Genomic DNA, 27,092 nt, shown 5'->3' with positions numbered 1-27,092 from the left:
GTATTTTGAGGTTTATATGAGATCATGAGCATGATTTAATTGAAAAGAAAAATGACAATGAAGACACTTCTCTGTGGATTTGTGTTTTAAATTTAATCTTTTTAGTTTCCCAGAATAACCCTAAAAGTAGTTACAGAAGCCCAGCTGTTTGTTGACAAGTGGTGATTTCATAAACTGTCTTCATTCATGAAATTGCATTTCATCAAAAAATGTCTTTTGGGGCATTTCCCACCACACCACCTCATGGCCTTGTCAGCACAAATCTCTAGTCACAAGGAAACCACATCCAATTCCTTCCTCATATGTGGAAGCAAGGCATTCAGAGCCATGTCAGAGTCACTGTTTTGTCCTGTAGATGTAAAACTGGAAGGTTGAGTTACTGTCCATCTGTCCATTTCCTTGGCTTCCCTGTGGCACTCCATTAGGTCTGGGCACAGCTTAATGTGAAGGAAACATTTATAGACAGTTTCTAACTTTTTTTTTTTTTGAATGTATGAATAGAAATGAGACATCAATTTATTAATTTTATATAGACTAGAATACATAAATATGTTTAATAACTTAAAACTTGATGTGTCATTTGCAGTGAGTCATTATGGAGTGATTAGCAGGTACTGATATTCAACTGGTAGCCATGAATGGTATGCATTGAGTCAAGTACAATTCAGTGTAATCTCTTCGTTATTGCAGTCAGACTTCTGAGTAGAAAAACCTAGCCTCGTCTTCATTAAGAAGGCTTTAATAGCATCTCGCTGTTACCTGACAGCAGCACTGTGAGTGTAGGTAATGGCTAGTATGTTTTGTAGCACTGAACGTGAGAAAAATAACTCTTAGAACTTTGTGACTTTGTAACAATACTGTTCATGAACTTCTCATGGTCAGCTACACAAATTAAATTGGCATCACCTTTGACCAGATTAAATTGTACGCATGAGAGGCAAATCACACATACTAACTAGAAAACTCCTTTTGCATTTGTAGAATGGGAATATGTATATTGTGTTGTAAATCCATTGTCAAAAGTCTGATTTAATCATTGTCACAACCATTGACAATGATGTGTACATACTTGTGAAATGAAACTATTAATTTCATACTGACTTTTTCTGTCAGGAATGGCATCAGGAATATATTGTGTGAGTGTGAATAAAATGCTTTATGAAGCTGACATCACTAAATAATTAATAAGTTAAGAAAATACTCCAATTTGGCAGTTTTACAGATAATTATGAATTTGTTTGTTATTCAGTATTTTTACACACTTGCTCACCAGCTACCCTGATAAATGATGCATTTCTATTAAGAAAAAAATATAAAAACCCCAAATCCCTGAATGTGCACATAGATTGTGTCTAGACAGTTTTATTGTGCTGTATTTGAAAACATGGACATTTTAACCTAGAATTCAGCTCTTATGCTTCAATTTTATTTAAGAGAATATAAAGAAAAAAATATTTCAGTTGGATAATAAATGCTTTCTTAAAAACATTAAAATATTAATTAGCTTAAGGACAGAAACATTAAAATTAAAACCAAGAAACATGGGTTTATAACTTAAACTATTCCCATAGGTCCCAGGTGTATATTTATTTATTCTGAGCTCCAAGTTGTCTGTGTGCTTTCTTGTTTGTGTGTGAGAAAGGAATCACTACTGCATTCCAGTCAGTGTAGGAAATTGCATTTCTAATATTTGTAATGAAGAAACAAAATCTGTGTCATACTTCTAGGACAAGTAAACTCAAATTTCTAAATTTACACTTTTGAAGAAATAATTTCTGAGGGTAGGACATCAAATACGGTCCCATGTGGGATAGGCAATGCTTGTCATGCTGTATCAATAAGTTGCTTCCTATTATTCAGATTATTTTAAAATAAGTGTAATTTAATAAACAATGATTTAAATATTTTTCATTTTCTTCCCATTCAAATGTAATCCTGAGGAAATGTAGTCGACCACAGGTTTTCTTCATCAGAATGTTTTTCAGCCTATGCAGACATTTTTGGTGGCTGGCAAAGCCAATTAGCTTTTGCAATTAATTTTACTTGTAATTCTGTGTTTGCAATAAATTTCAGGGAGAAATCTCTCCTTTGCCATGGAGTTACTTTAATGCAAATCAATATGCTTTCCAAAATGCTTTTTTGACTCACCTTTTCTCATGTAATTATAGCTCTTTATTTTGTTTCTGTCTATACAAAGCATTTGAATTGTAAATAGCTTGTAGTACTTCTGTCTCAACTTTTTATTCCACAATATACTCTGTGTATGAAGTATAATTGCTGTGTTGAAGTATTTGATTTTTTGTATAAATGATATCCTGCAGTTCAAATATTTATAGTATGTTCTAGCTTCTTTAATTCTTTCATTTGAAATGTTTTTTATAAAAAAAAATCAAACTTGTAAGTAAATATTTTCTTCTTGTCTCTTTTACCTCTTCAGAATTTATAGAAAATTTCAGTACCTTTTAAATCCTCGTCAAGTTTATAGTCTTTCTGGAAATGGACCAATGCCAGGGTAAGTCTACAGTTAATATGATTACCAGGAACTCATTTAATAAAATACCGTAAAATCAGATGAACAGACTGAAGTACATATAGCATGTTTGGAATGTATCAACACTGCAGTTCTCTAAATGGCTGCAGAAATGTATATGTATTATTTCTTTACCTGTACAAATAAGGCTGTTTCTCATATGTTTTGCTGAAAACCATGCATTATTCTATAAAAACTGTGGGATAAACTAAATTCTTTTTGCAGCTTTAACTACCATTTCAGCAACCCAAGTTCTTGGGGGTTACTTGTGTTGCAGATGTCAGTAGCCTCAAGGACTGCCAGCAAGACATGCATTTCTTTTACAAAAACACAAATGTGCACATGCCTAGGGGTCTGTAATGTATTGGTGACCGCATGCTTCTTATCAGTTACATAATCTTGGAAATGTAGTGGTTGGAAAATGACTGGCCAGGCTAGATGGCGCTGGCAGTGACTTTAAATGTGGATGGGAGTGTTCTCTGAACCAGCTGGCATTGCAGCCCCTTGCTTAATGTGCTTCCTCCCTGATTCTTCTTAATTTGCATTAGTGTGAAGACAGGAGAATTACAGTGTATCAAACACCAACCTTTGCCACCTGATACTGTCTCCTTTATAAGTAGTGGGTGCTTTGGTAGAAGAAAATTAGACAGAGCAGCACTAAATATCTGCTCTGTATGTTATTTTGTATGTACTAGGTGCTATTTACTTATGTCACTGATACATGAAATTTTACACCAGTGAAAAGAGTTGCAGACAGATATTAGGAGGTGTATGTTCACTGACATGAAGTTTACGTTGTTGTTTGAATACTTTTGGTTTTAATCTTTGCATTTTTTACTTGTTTAGACCTGTAGATTTGTATAACATTGATGGAAGTGAAAAGCATATTGGGCTCAATCCTTTTAGAAGTTAAGATATGCTCTGAAGTGTGGCTAACATTAACCTGCTGAATGGTGCAAAACCAGCCCAAAAAGTTGAGATAAAGACTTGCACGATTTCCTTCATGCTTGTAATCATCTTGTATCTGAATGCTAGTGCTGTTTTTATTGCTCAAGTGAAGTTTGTTGATTTTATGCTATTCTTGACACATATGGAGAACGTAAGTACTCTTACTAGAAGAGTTAACTGAGACAAAACTAGTAAACATTATTGTTCTACATACTGTATGATAGAAATGCCATGCTAGAAATTGAGAAGATGATTTAATAAAAAAACAACTAGATATTTTTGTTCATAGTCACCTTTTGTCTTCGAAATTTGAAGAAAATTAATCTGACTGCATTTTTGTCCGTATGTGACTTAGTTTTCATGAGTCTTGCTGTGTGAAGGAAAATGCATTTTAAGGCAGAGGCACAAGAGGGCAGTGTTAAGTTCAGGCTGAAGCCCTGCACTGAAGCAATTTAAACATTAGTCTTTTGAACCAGGACAGTGATTTTTAGAAAGTGTTTTCGATTTCACTTTCTGTTAGAAATCGAAGTAGTTTTAGTTCAGAGTCACTTTGAAGAAAATTCTAATTACTTTTCCAACAGGCGCTGCTTATTTTGGTATATTTTTTATTCATTTCACAGGAATTAATAGTCCTAAATTTCCCATTTGTCTCCTGCCATCACTTCTTGCCCCTGGCAATACTTTGTAGGCTGCATATAATTTGGCCCTTAAGCAAGAAGTTGAATAAACTCTGGTATTTCACTTACCAGTACTTGTTTTCTGTGAGGACTGAGTTGCCTAATAAAACCTGCCCATTCATCCATCTGTCCACTCATTCATCCATCTCTAAAATGCCAGTTATACTGGATTGTCAGTCCAAATTTTATGTTTATTTAATGTTCTCATATTACATGTGAAATTTAGATCAAAATGGAACACATTTGGGTACTGTACAGCACTGAGAAAAACAGAAGTGTATTTTTTCATCCCAGTAAGTTATTTAGTAGAAAGGGATAAATATAATTTTTATTTATTTTAAAGCATTCATGATTACTGTAGAACATTTTAGTTAAGCTTATATTGAGATTTTTATTCCCCTTCAAGTACAGTAAATTCACTAATACAAGCCGCATGGAATATAAGCCGCACTGCTGGTGTGTTGGCAACATTGTTGCCTTTGTTAATAGATAAGCCGCACCCGGAATATTAGCCGCACTTTAGTTCGCAGCGAACTTTCACAAAATCGTCATTTAGTAACACAATCGCGGGATCGCTGGGGCTTACTGGCTTACTGCCGACCTCGGAAACATTGTTTCCAAGTGAAAAAAGACACACCCTTTATTTACAAGCCGAAAAAGACAGGAACAATAGTGTGGTCATTTTGCGAGCATTCCCAATGGATCCGCGTTGCCTTTAAACAGCCGCTCAGCCGCGCGGGCAGGCACCTGAGCTCCGAACGGAGCCACATCTCCGTGCTGGCACAGGAGCGGCCGTTGTAGCCCTTGCGGCCCGCGGGGGAAGCGGCCCCGTTTTAGCCCTCGCGGCCCGCGGGGCAAGCACCGCTCTGGCCCTCGCAGCCCCGTGGGGGCTAGCGGCCCCGTTTTAGCCCCCGCGGCCCACGGGGGGAGCGGCCCCGTTTTAGCCCCCGCGGCCCGCGGGGGGAGCGCCGCTCTGGCCCTCGCAGCCCCGCGGGGGCTAGCGGCCCCGTTTTAGCCCCCACGGCCCGTGGGGGGAGCGCCGCTCTGGCCGTCGCAGCCCGCGGGGGAAGTGACCCCGTTTTAGCCCCCGCGGCCCGCGGGGGGAGCGCCACTCTGGCCCTCGCAGCCCGCGGGGGAAGCGGCCCCGTTTTAGCCCCCGCGGCCCGCGGGGGGAGCGCCGCTCTGGCCCTCGCAGCCCACGGGGGAAGCGACCCCGTTTTAGCCCCCACGGCCCGCGGGGGGAGCGCCGCTCTGGCCCTCGCAGCCCCGCAGGGGCAGCGGCCCCGTTGTAGCCGTTGCGACTGCGGGGGGAGCGGCCGTTGTAGCCCTCTCCCTGCGGGCTGAGCAGCTCCCCCAGCCCTCTCCCTGCGAGCCGATTGCCCGCTTCATCCCTCTCCCTGCGAGCCGATTGCCCGCTTCATCCCTCTCCCTGCGGGGAGAGAGGCTCCCCCAGCCCTCTCCCTGCGAGCCCAGCCAGCCCCGTAGCCGCACAAGACTGAAAACACTTTAAAAAGTACAGAGAAATATCACACACTTTTATCGAACTGCCGAGGTAACTCACCCCGATAACAACCCCCGCCCCTCAGTAACGCCGCCATCCACAGGCAGGCAATAAGCTGTTCTCTGATTGGTTCATCGTCGGAACAACGGGAAACCATGGATTTCAGACTGTTTTGGCTCGGGACTGGACCAACATGATACTAGGTAAGGGCAGACATCACATTTTTGTCCATAGATTAGCCGCACCAGAATATTGGCCGCATTTTCGGGTTTCCACCAAAATTTTAGTCTTCTTGCTGCGGCTTGTATTTGTGAAATTACTGTACTATTTTCAGCCATGTTTACTCAATCAAGAGAATGTTTATAGTATTAGCTAAGAATTTGCATTTTTTTGTTCAAACCAACCTGTCTGCTTTAACCCATAAGTTAATGTTTTTAATTTTTTATGATATTTTTCTCATGGGCTGCTGTCATCAAGCAAGAAGATAACATTCACAAGTTTTGTAACTTGAGTTTCAAAGATCTGTGGCTGACATGAATTGATATTTCCAGTTCATTTTCGTGAAAAATTGAAGTATCCCCCTTTTCAATTGGCTGAGAGAAAGAAAAGGAACTGGGAGACTAAGAAAATGGTAAATCTTATGGGAGCTAAAACTGTTGGTTTGGGGTTTTTTAATGGTTAGGAGCTCAGTTGCTGTGTCTGTTGTTCTCTTTAGTGGGATAACTGTGTTCCTGCAGAGAAATGTGTTTTAGTAAAGGACTCTAAAATACCAACAAAAAAACGCAAAACACAGCCCCCCAAAAGCACAAAAAAAACCCACCTTTCTTCATGCCATTTATTTGTATTTTTCTATAACTATGCGGGCATATGGCAGGACAACAGAAAAATATTTTGAGCAATTTGACTGGGTTTTAGTATCACAGCCTCATTGTACAATTACTGAAGTGGATGGGTTGCGTACTTTCATAATGGATGGGATGGAACATGGAGAAGTGCAGGACCAGCAGCAATGACATTTCTTGCAGCTTCTTTGCCTGCCTGAGCTAGCGTTTTTGGGGCAGTTTATGTCAAGACACGTGGTATACATAGTCTGTATAAAAATATGTACATGATGCAAATAAACCTCATGGCAGCAACTCTTGCACTGATTCCTTTCCAGCAATGGAGGCAACAGTATACTTTAAACATGGGTATAATAATTAATGGTTTAGACATTCTTTAATTGGCAGTAGAGGGATATGAGGGAGCTGGAAAAACCTTGTAAGCTCTGCAGCTGAACACAGGCATAAAAGGTACTCCACAGTTACAGACTGCCACAGTTAACACAGTGACGTGAAAATTGCTGGGCTGATGCATTGTGTAATTTGTGCCTAGCACCTGTGTCTTTTGCCATGAAAAGAGTTTCCCTGTTTTGTTGTTATATCTCTCTAGGAGTCTTCTACTTCTGACAACAACTGTTATTGTGGATTTAATGATCTTGAAGAATCTGAAATTCAGTTATTGTTCACCTCACAGAGAGGTAAATAATAGCAGGATGAATAGCAGTTGAGCCACAGAGCTGCAGGACTCTGTAGAGAGGTCAGCGCTTCACAAAGTCTTTGTCCCTCTGAAAAGACCCCTGCTCTCTAAAGTTCTATTATTTAAAATGTCTAATTTATGGTATTTTTATACTCTATTATAGAAATTATATCTACAGAAGTTGTATTTCTTTGTAGCTTCCATAAGCATTTAATTTGGAGAGATTTTTTTTTCTTTAATTCTAGTTGCAAGTTTGTCTCAACAGGCCTTACTAAATCTTAAATCCTGCCCACTTGAAAGATGCACAAGGCAGCAAAGCTGTATTCCTACAACTTACACTGTAATTTAGTTGGGAATCTACAACACCTGCGCTCTTTTACCTTCACAGAACAATAGGCCTTTTTGCCAAATTACGCTATTTTCCCAAATTATTTGAACGCCAGAGCATTTCTTTGCTGTTGGACATTTGGAATACCCAGAGTATTCTGGAAAGGTATATACACCAAAAATATTTTTAGAAGATAATAACTACATAGTTATTTTCTTCTGAAGAAAATACTGAATCTGGTCCATATTTTCTTGGAAGAATTGCATTTTTGCCAACGCATGGCAAAGCCAGCAGTGGTGAGTTAGTTGTACTCTAAGAATAAAAAATTATTTTTCTACACCATGAATCAGTAGTACTTAGCATTCACCAAGTCTTCACATATGAGACTTAAATCCTGAATTTAGAGATGTATTTTAAGCAGAGGTTTTAACAATACTTTTTCTTTTATGACATCTGTGGTGTTGCCACCTGTAACCTATCCAGAGGTCCACTAGTGGATTATTCTTTTGGGCTGTGGACAGTCTTTAAGTTTTACTTGCACTGTGAGTGAATCATGCTGAATGATTTCATGTATTGCTGTTATGCCACCATGTTTGGCTGAGTACCTGAGGTTCTGCATAGTACACTGCTTTTGGGTATAAGAACAAAAGTCATGTGCAGGTGACTAAATAGAAAATACTGCAATTTATGTTTTCATTACAGTGAGTAAATTAAATAAATTAAATAAATTAAAATAAATAAGGTATTTCTCTAAACAGTTCTATAAGAATGTGTATGTGTTTTCTACTTGTGCATAAATCAATTAACTGCATGATTCAAAATCAAATAGTTGCATCCTCTAGCATTGGTATTTCATTCATAAATAGATCCCCTGCATTCCTATGGATTTGAGGAGATGATTATGAAAAACTGAATTAGAGTAATATAGGTAGCTGAAACAGTTGCCCTCTTTCGGTTGGAAATTATTGATTTATCAGCAGAAACTCAGTAACTGCCTTTGACTCTTTGTTTCTGGAAAAATAGAGTAAAATTACTCTGGTGTCAATCACTTTCAGTGTTTCAAATTTTCCTAGAAAATAGGATAAAACTTTCTATTCTGTTTTTTTAACTTGGCTGACATTACACAAAATCTTTACAATGACTTCCTTTTCTTTTTAGTTTCACTTTAAACCACTTTTACTAAATTCTTCTCTGGCAGTTTTCTTAAAAAATTCTTTTCAAACCATGTGAAAAATAGTGAATAAAAAGTAACAGGTGCTATTAAAACACTAATTGAGTGCAGTTTTCTTGGTAAGCAATACTGACTTTCTCACTGAAGTCTATAAAGAAATGTGTCAAATTCTTTCTTTATAATTGTAACACTTACTGAATCTGAATGAAACCTTATAAAACAGAGAACTGTGTTCCCTTCGCAACTCCTAATGTAGGCTGAACATTCTAATTCAATTTCTAATTCAAAGATTTATTTACATATGTAATTATATAACTATATTTAATTTTATAAATTAATTTGATTTTATAAATATTTATATCTACTATAGTATATTTATATACACTGCGTTTATATATGCAAATATACACTGTAACATGCATTATTTTTATGTATTTCATGTTAGATTTTTATATAATGTATGTATAATTTTTTGATTTATAAAAAGAAAAAGTTATGTGAATCTAATGCTGTAGTTTGCTTAGAAAATTCACTGTCTGTGAATATACAAAGCTCCAAGGGAAATACAAATGCAACTTATTGAATATGTTTTTGGCAATATGGTTTCGCAAGATTTTTCAGTCCCCCACTTATTTTAAGTTACACTTTCTTGATGAAGATTAACTGTACAGTCAAAACAAAAGGAGGGTTTGATATCCATATGGTGAAGAAGCTTGTTTATAAAAAGAAACAGAGATTTAGGTCTATATTTTATGGTCTGAAGTAATGCTAAAATCAGCCCTGTGCTTTTGGTGTTGTTTTGATTGGTTGGTTCTTTCCAGGCTTTTTTTTCCCCCTTATCTGCTACATGAGGTAGAAATGCTTAAATATTAGAAGTCAGTACCCTGCCATCACCTCTGGACTATAATTTGACTTTAAATTAAGATGAAATGCTCTCAGTATAGGAAGCAATGTAATTACACCTGGTAACTCTCTGCCAACCCAACACATTGGCTTGGAGTGGGAATTCTGGTGGCAGGAGGCGTTTTGTCACTGTGCCAGCCTTGAGAAGGGGTGGACATGCACACTTGGGGGTCAGGGCACATCTCAGTGCCTGCCCTTGCACCTCAGTGCTAGGAGGTGACCTCCAGCAGAGGATCTTTCAACACGTACACCTGTTAGATGTGTTCCCCACAAGTACCCAGTCAGATTTGGCACACAACATTTGGGTCAAAGAAAATCCTACAGCACTTCTGCAGATGTGTGAAGTTGAACGTGGAGAGGGTGAGAAGGGCAAGGCAGGCTTTAATACAGGGCAAGTAAGCATCCTTCAGGCATTATATTTGCGCTTGAAATTACTTAAAAGTTCTGAGCAAAGAAAATTACAATGGGTGGGACATGTGATGGACTTAATTCTATGAAACTTGGCTAAAATTGAAATTCTGGTCAAAAACTAGTAGAACAAGAAGTCCTGTCATCTTCTACATATTACATAATTTCTTTGGTCATTGTGTTTTTCATTTCCTTCTCCCGTTCTTGCTTTTTTTGCTCTGTAATTTTCCATGTGTTCTTGATTTTATCAAGAGATACAAAAGAATTTTAGAACTTTCTGTGGACAGAAACTACATTCTCCCTGCAGCATTACAATTTCATATGGGAAATTTCAGTTGGTGTTAAACACCTGCAAGCTATTGTCTATATTTATTTGTATTCAAGAATTTGTGTAAAATATATTAGTTATGCATTTATTAGGAGATTGCAAACTGGATATCAGATCTGGTCACTAGAATATAGACTATCCTTTTAAGATATCTGTAACACTAATGAGTATAATATATGTGAATGAACATACACATGCATACATAGTAATACAGCAAAATTACTGGAACTTTTTTATCTATTGACAGTTTATGTGTAAGGACTCTTTTCAACATGTGTCAAAAGCTATCCTGAACTGATGCTTTTAAATTAAAATATTGCACCTTAGCATTGTTTTAATATATCCTCACTTTCCAGCATTATGCAACATTGTTACAGAAAGAAGAGGATGAGTAGGTGGTGATACTCACTTGATGGATATGGAAGCAAAAATAGCCAGGCAAATATTGCCAAAGATACTTTACTTTTAAAATAGAGTTTTTAGGATGATGGAATGAAGGCCTTTAATCTGATGCTCTCTCATTTTGTATCAAACCATGACACAAAGTTATTTTTAACAACCACTGAATGTTCAGCTTAATACATACCAGTGTTCTACCAGAAATACAAAGTTTTAATATAGCTTTATAGAAAGAGCTTCACAAATAAATGTTATGGCTAATACATTTAGCTTAGGTTTTCTGTCTTGAGAGCCTCCCTATCCACTAACAACTAAGTGAACAGAGAATGCTTTCTGACAATAGTTTGAAACAAGATTTGAAGTCAAAGATTGGACTAACCATCAGGTTCAAACTTTTTCTAGTGTTTGTGTACCGTAATAACTCTTGAGTTATTGATTTTTGTTGAAATTGTTCAGGTAATACTGATAATAAATACAGTAATTTCACGAATACAAGCCGCAGTAATTTGACAAAAATTTTGGTGGAAACCCGGAAGTGCGGCTAATAGTTGGGTGCGGCTAATATATTAATAATTTTCTGACATTTACAACCCCAGACGTGCCAGCCAGAGTGCCGAGCCAAGCACCGGCCAGTAAAAGCCGGCATTTCGCAATTGTTACAGTGTTACCGTGTTGCCCTGGCTCCCTGCAGGCAGCACGGGGGGCGGGGAGAGAGGCGGGAGAGCTCTCTTCTTCCCTCCTCTGCTGCAGCCCAGGGGAGGAGGTGGGGGGGGCGCCGCCATTGCCGCGGCCCGGGGAGCCGACGGGGGGGGGCGCCGCCATTGCCGCGACCCCGGGAGCCGACGGGGGGGGGCGCCGCCATTGCCGCGGCTCGGGGAGGACGCGGGGGGGCCGTGCCGCCATTGCCGCGGCCCGGGGAGCCGACGGGGGGGGGGCACCGCCATTGCTGCGGCCCGGGGAGGACGCGGGGGGGCCGCGCCGCCATTGCCGCGGCCCGGGGAGCTGACGGGGGGGGGCGCCGCCATTACCGCGGCTCGGGGGGGCCACACCGCCATTGCCGCGGCCCGGGGAGCCGACGGGAGCCCTGCGCAGCCATTGCCGCGGCCCGGGGGGGGGCGGGAAGTGCGCGCCGCCATTGCCGCGGCTCGGGGAGGAGGCGGGGTGCTTTGTCCGCGCCCGCCGCCGGCGCCACGGGCGCGGGAAAGCTCCGTCCCCGCCCGCCGCCGCTGCCGTAGGAGCGGGGGAAGCTCCGTCCCTGCCTGCCACCGCGGGGCAGCGCTGACCCGGGGTGACCAAGCCCAGGGGCAGCGGCGGCCGGCCCCGAGCGGCAGCACCGGGCTGGGCCACCTGGCCCCGTCAGCGGCCCCTAGCGGGCCGAGCCTGCACAGCCTTAGCTCAGCCAGTAAACCCCGCCCTCCCACGGTTCTGTTACTGATTGCACGCGGGTCCTCGCTGCGAACGACAGAGCGGCTTATATTCGGGTGCGGCTTATTTATGGACAAAAACCGAAATATTTGCCAACACCCAGAGATGCGGCTTATACTCAGTGCGGCTTGTATTCGTGAATTTACTGTAATAATATTGGATTGTATTTGTCTTAAAAATGAATACATATGCAGAAATTATTTTTATTTTAAGTGATCGTTTGCTATTTACTATTAAATAAAATGTCTTAAGCCGTAACATGTTTACATAATGCACAATTATGTTGATCATAATTAAGTATCTTCATTTACTCTTTTTAGGTTAAATTTTTTCCGAGATGTTGCTGAGTTCAGAGTACTAGCATGTGGTGGAGATGGAACAGTAGGCTGGATTTTGGATTGCATAGGTAATCTATAGCCTTTACACAGTTTTGCTTGCCTCATGGTTTTCATTTTAATGATCTTCCTTATATAGTAATGCACGGATGCAACTATTTCAAACAACAGCTTGTTTATTTAAATTTTTGAAATGTGTTAGTTTGGTACACGATTATTTTTAAGGGTACTCAAATTGTTAAAGTTAGTTAAAATCTCTAGACAAGTTCAGTGTTTCTGGGTTTCCCGAAAGCAAGAAATCTGAACAAATCTATTTTAATTTCAGTTCAAAATCTATTCCCCAATTGAATCAAATCTAACTTGCTAATTTTAAGACAATTTAATTTAGCTTTGCGTTCTTTAGTTATCAAATTTTTGTTTATACTATATTATCTCATAACGAAGATAATGTATTAAGAGATAGTTCAGTTTTGGAGCTCTTTCAGTCAGTTTCCTGCAAAGTCCTCTTTGCAGTCTTCATAAGGAAGGCCCAGAAGTCAATTTATTGCAGACTTAAATGACTTAATCTTCTCAAAGATTATTAATGAGAATGTCTTCCACATCACATGATCATTTATTTGGTGTTAGGCTGCAGAGAAAAGGAGTGAGCATGTGTTACAATGGAAATTAGGAAGTGGGTCAAGAGACATCAAAAGACTCAAGCTTCAACTGAAGTGTTTAAAAGTGTGTACTTTGTGGGGGACCAGAAAACCTTTAAAAGTTCACTGAAAAGGAAACTTGATGTCATGAAGGAATGATAGCAAAGGAATATTTCTAATCTTGGTTGAAAAGAAGTCTTTTTGCAAATGCAAGCCACTGCAAGTACCTCTCAAACAGCTTTCAGAGTAACAAATTGATGTACATAGACATCAAGTGCATTTCCTAAACTTGGAAGAAACTAAGTTTTGCAGCTGTAAATTGTCATCACCTTTTTCATGAGGTCTAAAATGTCATGCAGTTATTTTCTCTTCCAATAACATACTGTGTTCTGCAGCATTTTTTGTGGTATGGAACTAAGAAATTACTTGGGGGATCCAGGAACCCTCTTTTTTCAAAAGTAGAAGGTTCACCTCATTATTCATGCCCTTAACTTTTACTCTTCTGTATTCACAACTGGGAGTGGCAGAGCTGAGAACTAGAGTGAGAACACCATATTCAGTTTTAGAAAGATCCCGAGTATCATTGTTTATGAATGTTTTTCATATCTATGATGCAAATTCCTTATGATAACAAAGAAGTCAATTAGGATTACAAAATCCTTATGATAATAAATGAGTAAATTAGTATTAAGGATTAAATATTGAGTGCAGAAGGGGCTACAAAATGGACTGGTTTGGTGAAATGCTCATTGTGGAGTAGATGATTTCATATACAAAGCAAGTCTTTCACTGAAACAAAACCTAACACAGTTATATAATACCATGTAATTAAATCATTTTTGTTCCTTAGTTGTGTTTTTTATCTTCTTTATTCACAGAGAAAGCAAACTTGATTAAGCATCCTCCTGTTGCTATCCTGCCTCTTGGGACTGGCAATGATTTAGCAAGGTGTCTGAGATGGGGAGGAGGTAAACACAAATGAAAATGCAATTTATTATGGAATTAAAAGAAAACAACTTTTTCTATCTACATCTACATTTGTGTTTGTTTTCATAAAGAACCATTATCACCTTTTCTATTTTTGGAATGATCTATTTGTAATTGTTGTATAGATATGTAAGACATTAAAGGTTGCAGTCACACTTCATACCTTGTTTGTAGCTTCTGCTGACACCAAAAACATTCCAAGGTGTAATGAGAATAGTGTACAGCTGTTTGGTTGGGTTTTTACCATCTGCATTACAGTCATTGCTTTGATCGATACCTTGTAAAGGGAGAGTCTTAAATGGGTTTTAATTGTTCTGAAAGGGTTGCCAAAAACATCTAATAATGCGTTAGGAGTGGTTTAATATTTTTTAATCTTTAAAAATATTAAATGAAAAGCATGTCTCAGCCTTGGACTAGTTCTGTTGATCCACTCCCTTTCTGTTTTCCTACAGAGGTTTCCAGACAGTAAGTGCTGTGGTACTCTTTATCAGAAAATGAGAAGGCAAAGAATGCTGAAAGAAGAATCTTTAGAAAATCAAACCATTAATACCCTTTGCATCCTTTCCTGGATGCATGGAGACTTACTCTCAACTCCTCTAAAAAACTCTATTCAGAATCTTTATTACAGATAACTTGAAGGAGACACGAGGAAAAAAATTGTAGGCAAGATTCAGTTTGTGGTGAGAGCACCTCAGTTTATGGACTCGTAGCCAAGTCTATTTCAGGTCTCGGTTGTTTCAGTTGAGATGTTTTGTATTTGGAACTTGATTGTTCTATTTGGAACTTCTCAGTCTTTGCAGATATCTTACTTCTTCTGTCTCATCAGTTTCCTTTCCAAATGTCTGCCTTGTTGCCAGATAGTCTTTAAATTCTCAGTAGTTTCCATGCTATAGCACTTCGTTAACCATAATGTTGTGTCAAATCATATGAGAACCTCCTTTATTTTCTCTGTCACAACTGTTGATTGTTTTCATTCTCATAGTCTTCAGGGAAAAAAAAGGTAAACAAATGAGACTAAACGCATTTAAATCAGCCTTACTTAACTTTCTGAATTGCTCATAGAGGCATAGAATAACTGAAAGAGGTCATAGGAAGTCACTAGTCCAATCTGCTGTTCTAAGGAGGGTCAACCATAAGAACATTTAATTACATTAGTTGGGACCTGTCCCTACCTTCACTTTTATTTATTTTCTGTATCTTAAGTAATTCCATTTGGACTAAAGTAGAAAAAACAATCGGGGAATATTCTGGGTTTCATCATTCTTTGCCCGATTGCTTTGTGGTAAACAATACCATAATACAGATTTTCTGGAACTTCCATAGATGGGAGAGGAAACAGGGATTCCAGAAAGTAAATTGCTGGTGAGTGATCTCAAGGATGCAGAGAAATGGAATTGTGCATGCTGCTGTCATTTGGTGGTTAACAGTAACTAGCAAAAGTGTTCTAGGCAACCAAAAACAAATACATCATCAATGGGGTTTTGAGTGGCTTGCGCTTGTAAACCTGTTAATAACACTGGCTTGAATAGGAAATCTTTTTTTTCTGCTTTGAAGAAGGACTGAATCCCCACATCCTAGCTACCTATTAAAAAGTCATTTGTTTTGAATAATATTCAGAGTAGATAATGTCACTTAGTAAAACTCCCAGTTTTTCTTCATGCACACGTGTATGTTGTATATACTCATGAGTGCATAAGCAAGTTTTCTACTCAGTTTAGTAAATGTCAGTGAGTGCTTATTTGCACCTAAGTTCTCTGTACAAAGCTGGGTGAGGCTCATGAAGAAACTGTTGAAAAAACAAAAATATTACTTTTGCTGATAAAGCTGTTAGCTCTAAATTTGAAATTTTGGATTTGTTATGGTAAACCAGGTTGAAACAATCCATGAAAATTAGTAGGTAGCTTTTAACTGTTCGGTGTCTTGTCAGGCAAAACAACAATATGTCTCTGTTCCATAAATTTTGAAATCAAAGGAATTTAAATATTAAGATTAATTTTTCATCAAGAACATTTTGCAAAGTATGGCATTAGCTTTATGGATCGTTTGGAAAATTCAAGAGATTGACAAATTTTGAAGACCTACAGTAATTTCACGAATACAAGCCGCACCAATTTGACCAAAATTTTGGTGGAAACCCCCGAAGTGCGGCCAATATTCTGGGGCGGCTAATACATTAACAAAATTCTAAAAGCTGCCAACACGGAAGTGAGAGCCCGCGGCAGCCCCAAGCCAAGCTGGAGCCCGGCCGGCCCCGGCAGAGGTGGGAAAGCCTGGCAGAGGCGGGGCCAGCAGTGTGGGGGGCGGGCGGTAGAGCCTGAGCCGGCAGGGCGGGGCAGGGGGGCGGCAGAGCCGGGTCAGTAGGGCGGGGGAGCCTGGGAGAACTGGGGCTAGCAGTGCAGGGGAGCATGGCAGAAGCAGGAAGGCCGGCGGGTGGGGCTGCCTGGCAGCGGGGGAAGCCCAGCAGAATCGGGGCCAGCAGCATGGGGGAGCCCGGCGGTGCGGGGGCCTGCAGTGCCGGCCAGGGCGAGGAAACGCGGCGGTGGTGCAGACGGGAGGGGGCGACCGGCGAGCCCAGCGGCGGCGGGCAGGGCTAGGGAACGCGGCGCGGCGCGGCCGGCGAGCCGGGCGGCGGCGGCGGCAGCCCGCCGGCAGGGCTAGGGAACGTGGCGCGGCGCGGCCGGCGAGCCGGGCGGCGGCGGCGGCGGCAGCCCGCCCGCAGGGCTAGGGAACGCGGCACGGCGCGGCCGGCGAGCCGGGCGGCGGCAGCCCGCCCGCAGGGCTAGGGAACGCGGCGCGGCCGGCGAGCCGGGCGGCGACAGCGGCAGCCCGCCGGCAGGGCTAGGGAACGCGGCGTGGCGCGGCCGGCGAGCCGGGCGGCGGCGGCGGCAGCCCGCCCGCAGGGCTAGGGAACGCGGCACGGCCGGCGAGCCGGGCGGCGGCAGCCCGCCGGCAGGGCTAGGGAATGCGGCGCGGCCGGCGAGCCGGGCAGCGACGGTGGCAGCCCGCCGGCTGGGCTAGGGAACGCGACGCGGCGCGGCCGGCGAGCCGGGCGGCGGCAGGCAGGGCTAGGGAACGCGGCGCGGCGCGGCCGGCGAACCGGGCGGCGGCGGGCAGGGCTAGGGAACGCGGTGCGGCGCGCCCGGCGAGCCGGACGGCGGCGGGCAGGGCTAGGGAACGCGGCGCGGCCGGCGAGCCGGGCGGCGGCGGGCAGGGCTAGGGAACGCGGCGCGGCGCGGCCGGCGAGCCGGACGGCGGCGGGCAGGGCTAGGGAACGCGGCGCGGCGCGGCCGGTGAGCCGGGCGGTGGCGGGCAGGGCTAGGGAACGCGGCGCGGCCGGCGAGCCGGGCGCCGGCGGCGGCAGCCCGCCGACAGGGCTAGGGAACGCGGCAGCGGGGCGGTGCTGACAGGAGAGGGGGGCCAGCGAGCCCGGCGGCGGCGGCAGCACCACCCGGCCAGCCCCGCCGAGCCGTGGCGCTGAGCTGGGCCACCCGGCCCCGTCGGCAACCATGAGCGGGCCGAGCCTGCCTGGCCCCGCCCCGAGCCAGTAAAGCCCGCTATGCCGCGATCCTGTTACTAATTGGCCAATTTGTGAAAGCTGCGCACGGATTCTCGCGACGAACGAAAGTGCGGCTAATATTCGGGGTGCGGCTTATCTATTGACAAAGACAGCAACATTGTCGAGGCACCGGGGGTGCGGCTTATAATCCGTGCGGCTTGCATTCATGAAACTACTGTAATTATTTTCTTCACGAATTTTATGTCCATGGAAGTTTAGAATTTTTCTAAATTTACACGCGTAATTAGTTTTGTATTTGTACTTCTTTTAATGATAAGTGCTGGAAAATTGTCAATACTTCAAGCACAATCCTGCTTTTACGGACTTATATGCATTACTTTTATTTTTTCAGTCACAGAATCATAGAATATTTTGAGTTGAAAGGAATCTTGAAATGTTGGTTAACTAGACCAATACTCCCTGCAATGAGCAGGGGCGTCTTCAATTAGATCAGGTTGCTCAGAGTCCTGTCCAACCATCTAGAAAGAGAAAGAAAATGTAAAGAAACTTTATTTTGCTTGATTAAATAACTGGATTTATGTTTTACTAGGTTATGAAGGTGAGAATTTGATGAAGATCTTGAAAGACATTGAGAATAGCTCAGAGATTTTACTGGACAGGTGGAAATTCGAAGTAATACCCAATGATAAAGATGAGAAAGGAGACCCAGTGCCTTACAACATCATCAATAACTACTTTTCTATTGGCGTGGTAAGACTTGTGCTTATCCTTAAATGATTTTCTGTTTTGAATAAATATTTGCATCACATGCCTTCAAATGAAGAACTGTTGGCTAGATATCATTTATAATGTTGTTTTGCTAGTGAAATGAATACATAGATGACTGACAGCAATTTGCATAAATTTACTTCCTGACATTCAAACCTGAATTATTTTTCAGGACCTTCTACCTTCCCATTTATAAAGAAGATATTTGTGTTGTTCTTAATGATTTATGACCAACTATAATACTAAATTTATATTGTCATTTTGAAGGTCCTATAAAATTATAAAGGAAAAACTAATCACTTAATAAGAACTCTTAAGTAACATTTTCCATTAGTAGTCACATAGTCAAAACTGTTTAAAGAAACAGTTATATTCTTTATTTTTTCAGGGCAGTTAAATAATAAAACAATAATACAAAAATGAAAGCCCTGCATGTTTCTGCTTGGTTCTGCCTTGTAGGGAAATGAAGTTCACTTCAAATTCACATTTTGAATGAATCAGAAGGAAAAGGGGTTTAAGCAGCTCTTCATGTCTAAGGATCTGTATCTCTGGTTTGTGCTTCTCTGTGGTTTTCTAAGTACTATCTACACTTCTTAATATTAGCATAATTTCTTTATTCATGTTTGATTTGTGATTCGTTAAGGACAGGAAAGTAAAATGGAATAAAATTGTGCTTGACATGGGGCTCTTGATGTTTTAGGACATAATTTAGGTTGGAAGGGATTGCAGAAAGTCGTTAGTTCTAAACAGGGTTGGCTTTGAGAGAAGGTGACATTTAGATTTTAAAAGCCCTCAAGGATGGTACAACCTCTTTGGGCAACCTGTTGTGGTGCTTGACTGTCCTTATGATGAAAGTAGATTTTTCTACACCCTGTCTCAATCTCTCATTTCAATATTAATTATCTGTCTCCCATGCTCCTGTCATATGTGTTGCTGTGAAGAGTCTGGCTTTGTGCTTTTGATACCTCCTCATAGGTATTTGCAGTCTGATATTAGACCTCTCTGGAGCTCCCCTCTTACCTGTCAATCACCTTATCTAGTCAGTCTTTTTTTAAAAATCTCTCCAGAAATCAAGACCATAATATCCCAAGCTAGATACAAGAATGGGGTATCCAGTATTCAAAATCTTGCTGAAGTTGAGCATGACATCCCTTGCTTTTTCCTCATCTACAGATCTCATTGTTTTACCATAGGTACCAATCAGAAAGCAATTTACCTTGGAAGGAAAATGATGCACTAAGTTGAAAGGAATATTGGAGACACTAGCATATGTATGTGAAAGGTTTGATTAGTATGTTCAAGCCAAACAAGTCTTTTTTATCTATGGCAGTCTCAAAGCTCTGATATGTACATAAAAACTGTGCTATGTCCAAGTACAGAGAAGAAGGTAAGAAACAAATGGAGATATTTGATTAACAAACTATGAATGAATATGGGTAATGTTCAGCCTGATGGAAACAAAAAGCATGGAAGGACCATAAAAAGTGGACGCCAAGCCGTGTGTCAGTTTCAAAGCAGGAGCTAGAAAACATCTAAGAGCAATGTAGAATAAGATAAAGATTTTTCAATTGCTCGCATCCATCATCCTGTCAGGATGGCAAGATACCAGGAGAGAAGTTCCATCTGCTTCCTGATAATACTGGAATCACTGATACAAGCTAAATATCCAAGAAAAACGTGCATTAAAGTAGTCATATCATATTTGCTTTAAAAAACAAAGATACCACCATCCCAAGGAAAAACCAAACCAAAAAACCTCTTCAGGAATTTAGTAGGGTCATGTGAAAATGAAAGTTTGCCTTGGAAAGTCAGAGTTTTTGGGGAGCTGGACAAACATAGCTGGTAGTACTAGAGAATCATGATAGAGACAAAAAACATCAGGCCAGCTGTCTGACAGTGACAAGTTCAATTACTGATGTACTTTAGAGAAAATAAAAGTTATTTTCCTCATAATCTACACAACCAGCTTTAATAGTCATACATTCATGCACTAGGGTGATATTATCCCAGTGATCATCAAAGACAGTTCAGTAATGTCAGTATTATTTTCACAGACTGTATTCCTGGACTTGCAGTGCATTTCTGCAGTTGCTGCAGTACTGGAATTTCAGTCTTGTCACTTCATTTAAGCCAGCTTGCTGTTGTTATAATCAGAGGGAATGCGTGTAGACAGAGTATTTCATTGGGCATAGCTATTTGTCATGGTTAACCTTTTTACTACAGGTAAAACAGTTTAACTTTTGCTGCTTTCTTTGAGCATGCAGCTGCTTACCATTAATGGTGGTTCAGCATGTATGGTTCAGGACAGGTGCTTCAGATAAGCCTGTGTGCATAACACTCCTGGTTTATGTTATCCTAGGTATTTTTTTCTACTTGTATCTCAAGCCTGTTAAAAAAAACCAATAAAACAAAACAAGAAAAAAGCTAACATTTCTCTAATCTAGTGCTGTCTTAGAACAGGGAAATATTTTCACAAAATCAGTAATAATTCTTCAATTCAATGCTTGAAATTGCCTGCAAGGAAAAAGCCTCAAAAAACCACGCAAGCAAACAAAATAATCCTCAGACTAAATTGCCATATACTCATGACTCTACGCCTCACTCAAAGAAGAAGAGGAAAAATGTGGATAATGATACCCTAAAAAATAAACCTTATCTTTGCAAACAATTGCTCTCAAGTCTACTCTCAGATCATACCTGGATTGAGCCATTTTCTTCAGTGATACAGTCGTAGTAAAGCATAAATGCACATTGTTAATTATGAAATGGATAGGCCTATATTCTATTCACAATAAGTGTACTCATTTCATCTACACGCAAAACCAGATAAACATAGAAGATGGTGAAATAATCATGTGCTGATTGAGACCTGAGCAGCAGCCACAGAAGATGAGCAATCAAGAGACAGTGAGGCAAACTCTCACATAAAACCAAAATAGGAAAACAACTTGAGAACTTTTTTACCTTGAAAAAGACTTCTATGTGCACTGTTAGGAAACTCCGTAATGGCATGTCCAGAAATTTTGCGTAGTGCTAAGGTGCAAAGAAAGAGTTCTTTTAAGCTTAAGGTTAAGTAGCTTAGTTGTCAAGCAAAATTGTGTTGTTGATACTAATCACTGAAAAAGGAATGACTGTCAAGGCTGTCTATCTTTTATTAGGAAGTTTTTAAAGAATGTCAAATATGTAGGGAAGTTATATTGCTTATTTTTAGTGCTTCTCAAATGATTGTCTCAAAGTGAGATAAAATGGGTATTATGATAATGGAAGGAATGCCTCATTAAATGTTCCATTTTGATTAAACATTAGAAACTTTGGCTTCCACTAAATGCTTTGTTGAAAAGAGCCTGTGGAGGGGGGAAGAAGACATCTTACATACTTAGGGGTAGGAATGTGTGACACAGCACAATACCTCTCTACTTTTTGTGCTTTCTTTTCCACGTGGACATTCAAGAGATCATATAAAAGCTATAATGAAGTTATTTTTAAAAAATCTTATTACTATTTGGTATCTCAAAATTAGTAATTTGTATTCCTGAAGATAACGAGTTTTTCAGACACTCCTCCTTGATTGGAGCAAACCAAAGGCATAGTTGTAGTCACCTGAGAACCAGCATTGCTGGACCCTGATTTTTTACATTTTTATGTAAACTTCTTGAAAATATGACATAAAAAACAATTATTGGACTCAGATAATGGCTTATCTCAAAAAAGGTAACAATTTTTAAACCAAACAACTCATCTATTTCCCGTCGACTTTCCTGTTAGTTACTAATAGCTCTTTTTATTGTTTTCCATTTTGTGGGTAATAATGCTGAAAGAAATTATGAATAGATGTTAGGATGTGAGTCCTAAAGTAGGCTTTCCAGAAGCAAGATAATTTTGAATTTACTGTTCTGCCACTGAATTAGCATAGGGTTTAGACTTCATGGAGCCAAAATTAGGTCAACATGAATCAGTATTGGAGATCTTTAATCATAAACATTTTCTTTCTGGTTTGTTATTTTTTTGGGTTTTTTTACCTTTTAAATAAATCATAAATTTATCTGATGTTAATATAAGATAAAATGTTATCAATGCTGTTTAACTATCACTTGAATTTTTGTAACTGCATAGGGTATTGCAGAGCATATGCTGCTAAGCTCTTGTAGTTCTGTAATTAGACTGTTGGAGCATCATAAACTGAACTTGCAAGCATCTTCATTGTTTTTTAGTCCAAGTTTGTGTAAAAAGACATATTACTGAGCTGGATTTTAAGGAAAATTATATAAAGTGTAGCAACTATCCCTATGTTAAGACAGTAAATATCATTCTAAAATGAAAGCACTTCTCACTGCTGTTGGGGCAGTATTCAAGGAGTAAGAATAAACCAAATGATATGGTACATACTGGTATTTACAGAGGGCAGTCCTAAAGATCATATTAGCAATCACTGTATATCCTTGTGTTCAACTAGAAATGTTCTGTATGAATGACTGATTAGGTAATGCTCTGATTTTTATCTCTATTTTCTTCCTCTCAGACCAGATTCCATTAAAATTTTGAACTTTTGCTTTTGACCAAGTTACATAACTCTTACATATGTAAAGAGCATATATATTCTCTCTGTTCACACTTAAGTGGTTGCCTAGTGTTCTGGCTAGGAGGACTGCAAGGGGTGCTGTCCCTTAGGGAACCGGCAGAATCCCTTAGAGGCTTACATTCTTTGTAGATCCAGAATTGCTTCTCCCTTGTCTATCTACACTGTTCACCTGAATGCATGCTTTTGGATAAGCCTACTTGGAATTTTTGGCTATTGGTACTCTTTTATCTACACACCCTAAAGTCATCAGCAACAGAATCAAGTTCCTTAGGAAGCTTAAAGCTACAGCTGATCTTATTCAGATTATTTCATTTGCACGAGATACTTAGGATATGGAAAACATCTTATCTGTCTGCTTACTGACACAGGATTTAAATAAGAATCTTCCAGTCTCCTTTCAGCTGAAATTTTGAATACATGTGCAAACACATACACAAGAACATATGGGAGGGAAAAAAGTGCTCTAGGACAGCAATTAAGACAGTAACCTGGAAGAGAACTGGGATATCCAGATTCCTGTTCCATCTGTTGTTTTTGTCCATTTGATTAACTTGTACATGGAAATTCAGAAACTTACATTACTCTGAGTGACTTCTTTTCTAAAATCAATAGGTAAAAAATTTTAATGCTGAACCGGAACTTATGGAAGTAGAACACCTTAGTCTCTCATTCAGTCTTTACAACATGTGGTAATTGATTTCATTGCAATATGGTGATATTCTCACTTGGATGATCTACAACAAAAATATTTTTTGCAAGTGTTTTTAGTTAAAGATAACTGAATGTGCCTGGAAATGTTCTGTAAGTTCTTTTAGAAACAAGTCAGTATTATATTCTGGATTAATTAAAAAATAGTATAGAGGCGAAATGTCATTAATACTTGTAAGTAATGCTACAAATCTGGAGAATTATTATCATAAAGTAGTAAAGGTCTATGACATAGACAAGTGTACTTTTATGACACCTAATATAGTACTATCCAAATGCACTATCAAATAGATATTTGGAGGCTCATGATTTAATATTCTTCAACCTTAACCAGTCACTAAGAGCCTCTTATTCTGCCAGTAGGGAAAAATATGACTTCTTAATTCTCATAATCATAAATTTGAACTTGTTATGAGTCTGCTTCCCCATCACTATACTCTAAGTCATCAACCTACACTTCCATTGTACGTTCTTAATTTTTAAAAATTTTTTCAAGACTGGAAAAAAAAAGAGTAAGAAAGACCTTACATAGAAGCCGTATTTTTTGGTTTTCTTGAGAATAGACTTTCATTAGCATCAACAGCAATTTTGAGTACCAGAATTTTAAGTCTCATATACTAGAGTCTTAGGTGTAGTTGTTCCTCTAACTGACTATGGGATCCCATAATATTGTGTTTTATTATCTATTTTTTCATTATATATTTTATTTTAGAGTATATTTATTACTACCAAAAAAAGTGGTTATTATTGTATATAATATTTACAGCTGTGAATGAATTTAAGTTTTATGCTGGCACTGTATTTTGAAATTTTAAAGCCTCATAGCATTTTGCTGTTCATGGTGGTAATTTTTTTCTGCATAGGAAAATATCCTAAGGACATTTGCCGATTCAATGCAGAATTTAAGTGCATGCACATCTTAACACTGATGCAATGTGACATTTAAGTATGTGTTTAAACTTTCCTGATCTAATGAAGCAGTTAAATACTTGGGTAATTTTTAAAGCATTTTTTGCATTTTCACTAATATGACTGAAAAAATGCCCATGTTGAATTCTGGGCATTTGTTGTAAACAGATTAATTATTCAAGTGAGATTTTTAGGTATACGTAACTAAAAATTATGTTTAGTGGTTTGCTGAACTAATATGAGCATGAACACATGCCTAAGTGATTTTGTGAATCCTAATCATCACTTTGAATGTGTTAATGGAATGCTGTGATATATTGCATTATTTCTGTGCCAAGGAGGAAAAGAATACTTCCCAGTAAACAGTATCATTGCTTTGTAATCCAAAACACTTTGTTATCCTGCAAAAAGGGTTAAGAAAATGAACAGTTCATCCATGTGTGAATGCAAATGTAGTATTAAAAGATCCATATTGATCCTGGACTTCTCATAGACTCAGTCACATAGCCATATCTGTAAAAATGGTTGCTATATCTGTGGGGAGAACTCTGCTCTCTTTCAGAAAGAGCATGTTCAGTGCACTTTAATCCCTGATTTGAAATACTGTTATTTTGAGGAATCATTGATAGTTCAATGTGTCATCTTATTTAATTTCCTTTAATTTTCTTGTTTAATTAGTTACTCTTGCAAGTTTTGCTACTTGCATGTTTGAATCTTCTTTACACTTTTCAACTCTATTGCTGAAACACTGAAATTCTTCTGCAGAAATTTTTGGATATAATATATGGCAAATATGATGATGTGGGGTTTTTTGTTGCAGGTGGTTATTTTTTTCATATGGCAGGAAGCCGCAGGCATATACTGCATGCCATAGAAAGCTGGATCTGTAGAATAATTCATAAATAAGAAGCGATAGGAGGCTCTTTGCAGATTTCCTCTCAGTGATGTTCTACAATGTTTCCCTGGACATGAAGAATGCCAATTCCATAACTAAGATGTACTTGGTCTTAGAGTTGGTAGTATCTATAGTGCAATACTACCAGTGGTGTTTCCTGTTAAGTAGTTTCTTTCTGTCAGTGTGGATTTAGTTTACCTTCTAAATTCCTCTTGCCATCGTATTATTCTACCATTCATAATGTGTATGAATTCATTATGTACATTGGGGCATCCTAGTTGTGCTGTACTGCATGGGATGTGGGAGGTACTTTTGTGCAGAGAACTGAAGGTTTGTGTGTAATGAGTCTTACTAGTACAAAAGAAAGATGATTTCCTGAGTTACCATTTATTTTATTTATTATAATTGTAAAGAAATTCAAAGAATTTAGATTGCTCTTCATATTTGGTTGGTCATTTATATATTTTTATTTCAATGCTAAATTGTAAATTTAGGCCAGCATATGCTTTAACTTTCTGAAAACATTTACATATATCAAATAAGTTTATTAAGACACGTGTGTGTGATTTCCCTTACAGCACAGTAAGAATACCTAGGTTTGTGCTGAATTCAGTGTGGACTTTGTCAGTTTCAGTGAAAATACAGTTCTGTGGGTTATATTTGAAGTAGCAAGTAATTTTGCTCAGGAGGTGTTTAGCAATTGATGCTGAGTTCCTTCTGTCTGCAAAACATGTAGTTTGGGAGTCTTAATTCAAACTGGATATAGTCTGTTCCTCTGCTATGAACTGTCCTAAACGTGCTTGTCCTAAAGTGACCTAAATCACTGGTCATTTGTTTGGCCTGTGTGTCCTCATAATATGGAAGGAACACACTGGCGACACTAAACATGTTATCTTGCACGGATACCTGGCTGACATGCACCAGTCTTTGCTTCAAAGAGAATCACAGGAAGTAGGAATGATTCTCTAGAAAATGTGATTGCTTCTCTACAGTTTCACAATGAATCTGGAAAAGTCAAATAGGTGTATGGTGTGCCTAACTTAGACTTACCATCCTCCTAGTTTCCCATGTAGATTTTTTTCTTCTTCCATTTTAGCCATATGAGACTTACTTAACTTTTCATTACGTGGTGAGAACAAGGCTGAACACCTTGAAGTAGGAAAGGCTCCCTTGTTTTAGATTTATGAGTATTTCACCCACTTGCTATACTTGCTACCTATTTCTGACGTAAAATTATTCTTCTGGCGTGGAGTCACAGGCTAGAAAGTGGTTTGTTTCCCTTAGTCAGTATAGACTTTGAGAAAAATCATAGGGAGAGTCTTTGGCAGTTACCTGTATCCTTCTCTTTAATTTATAAGAGATTTGTAAAATAGAACAATTTCTAGAATTTGGAAGATGTTACATTTCACCTATGTCAAATTTGGGAAAGCTAGATATTAAATAAAATGCAGTGAGGCATAACCTTACTAAGTAGATACTACAAAAGATATTTTTTTGGGAAGAAATTCAGTAAAATGAAACTTGCAGTCCTCTAGTGTTTTGTCATTGTATACCCTAGCTAGTCGAGATTTTGAGTCAGGGATTTTTCTGGCATTTTTTGTTGCTTTTGTTGTTTTGGGC

General features: G+C 39.7%; 1 protein-coding gene across 8 annotated transcripts in view; it reads left to right on the top strand.

The window, feature by feature from the left end:
- Nucleotides 1–27,092, top strand: part of DGKB (diacylglycerol kinase beta) — a 412,441-nt gene that overhangs the window by 203,390 nt on the left and 181,959 nt on the right. For all 8 annotated transcript variants that reach the window (XM_033067483.1, XM_033067474.2, XM_033067464.1 and 5 more), the window contains 4 exons: nucleotides 2,438–2,512; nucleotides 12,457–12,542; nucleotides 13,988–14,077; nucleotides 18,203–18,363. In XM_033067483.1, the coding sequence (XP_032923374.1) occupies nucleotides 2,438–2,512; nucleotides 12,457–12,542; nucleotides 13,988–14,077; nucleotides 18,203–18,363 (412 nt within the window). The remainder of the gene's footprint in view (nucleotides 1–2,437; nucleotides 2,513–12,456; nucleotides 12,543–13,987; nucleotides 14,078–18,202; nucleotides 18,364–27,092) is intronic.

The sequence above is a fragment of the Catharus ustulatus genome, chromosome 1 (genome assembly GCF_009819885.2).
Source record: "Catharus ustulatus isolate bCatUst1 chromosome 1, bCatUst1.pri.v2, whole genome shotgun sequence".
In the NCBI taxonomy this organism is placed as follows: domain Eukaryota; kingdom Metazoa; phylum Chordata; class Aves; order Passeriformes; family Turdidae; genus Catharus; species Catharus ustulatus.
This window is presented reverse-complemented; position numbering and strand designations above follow the sequence as displayed.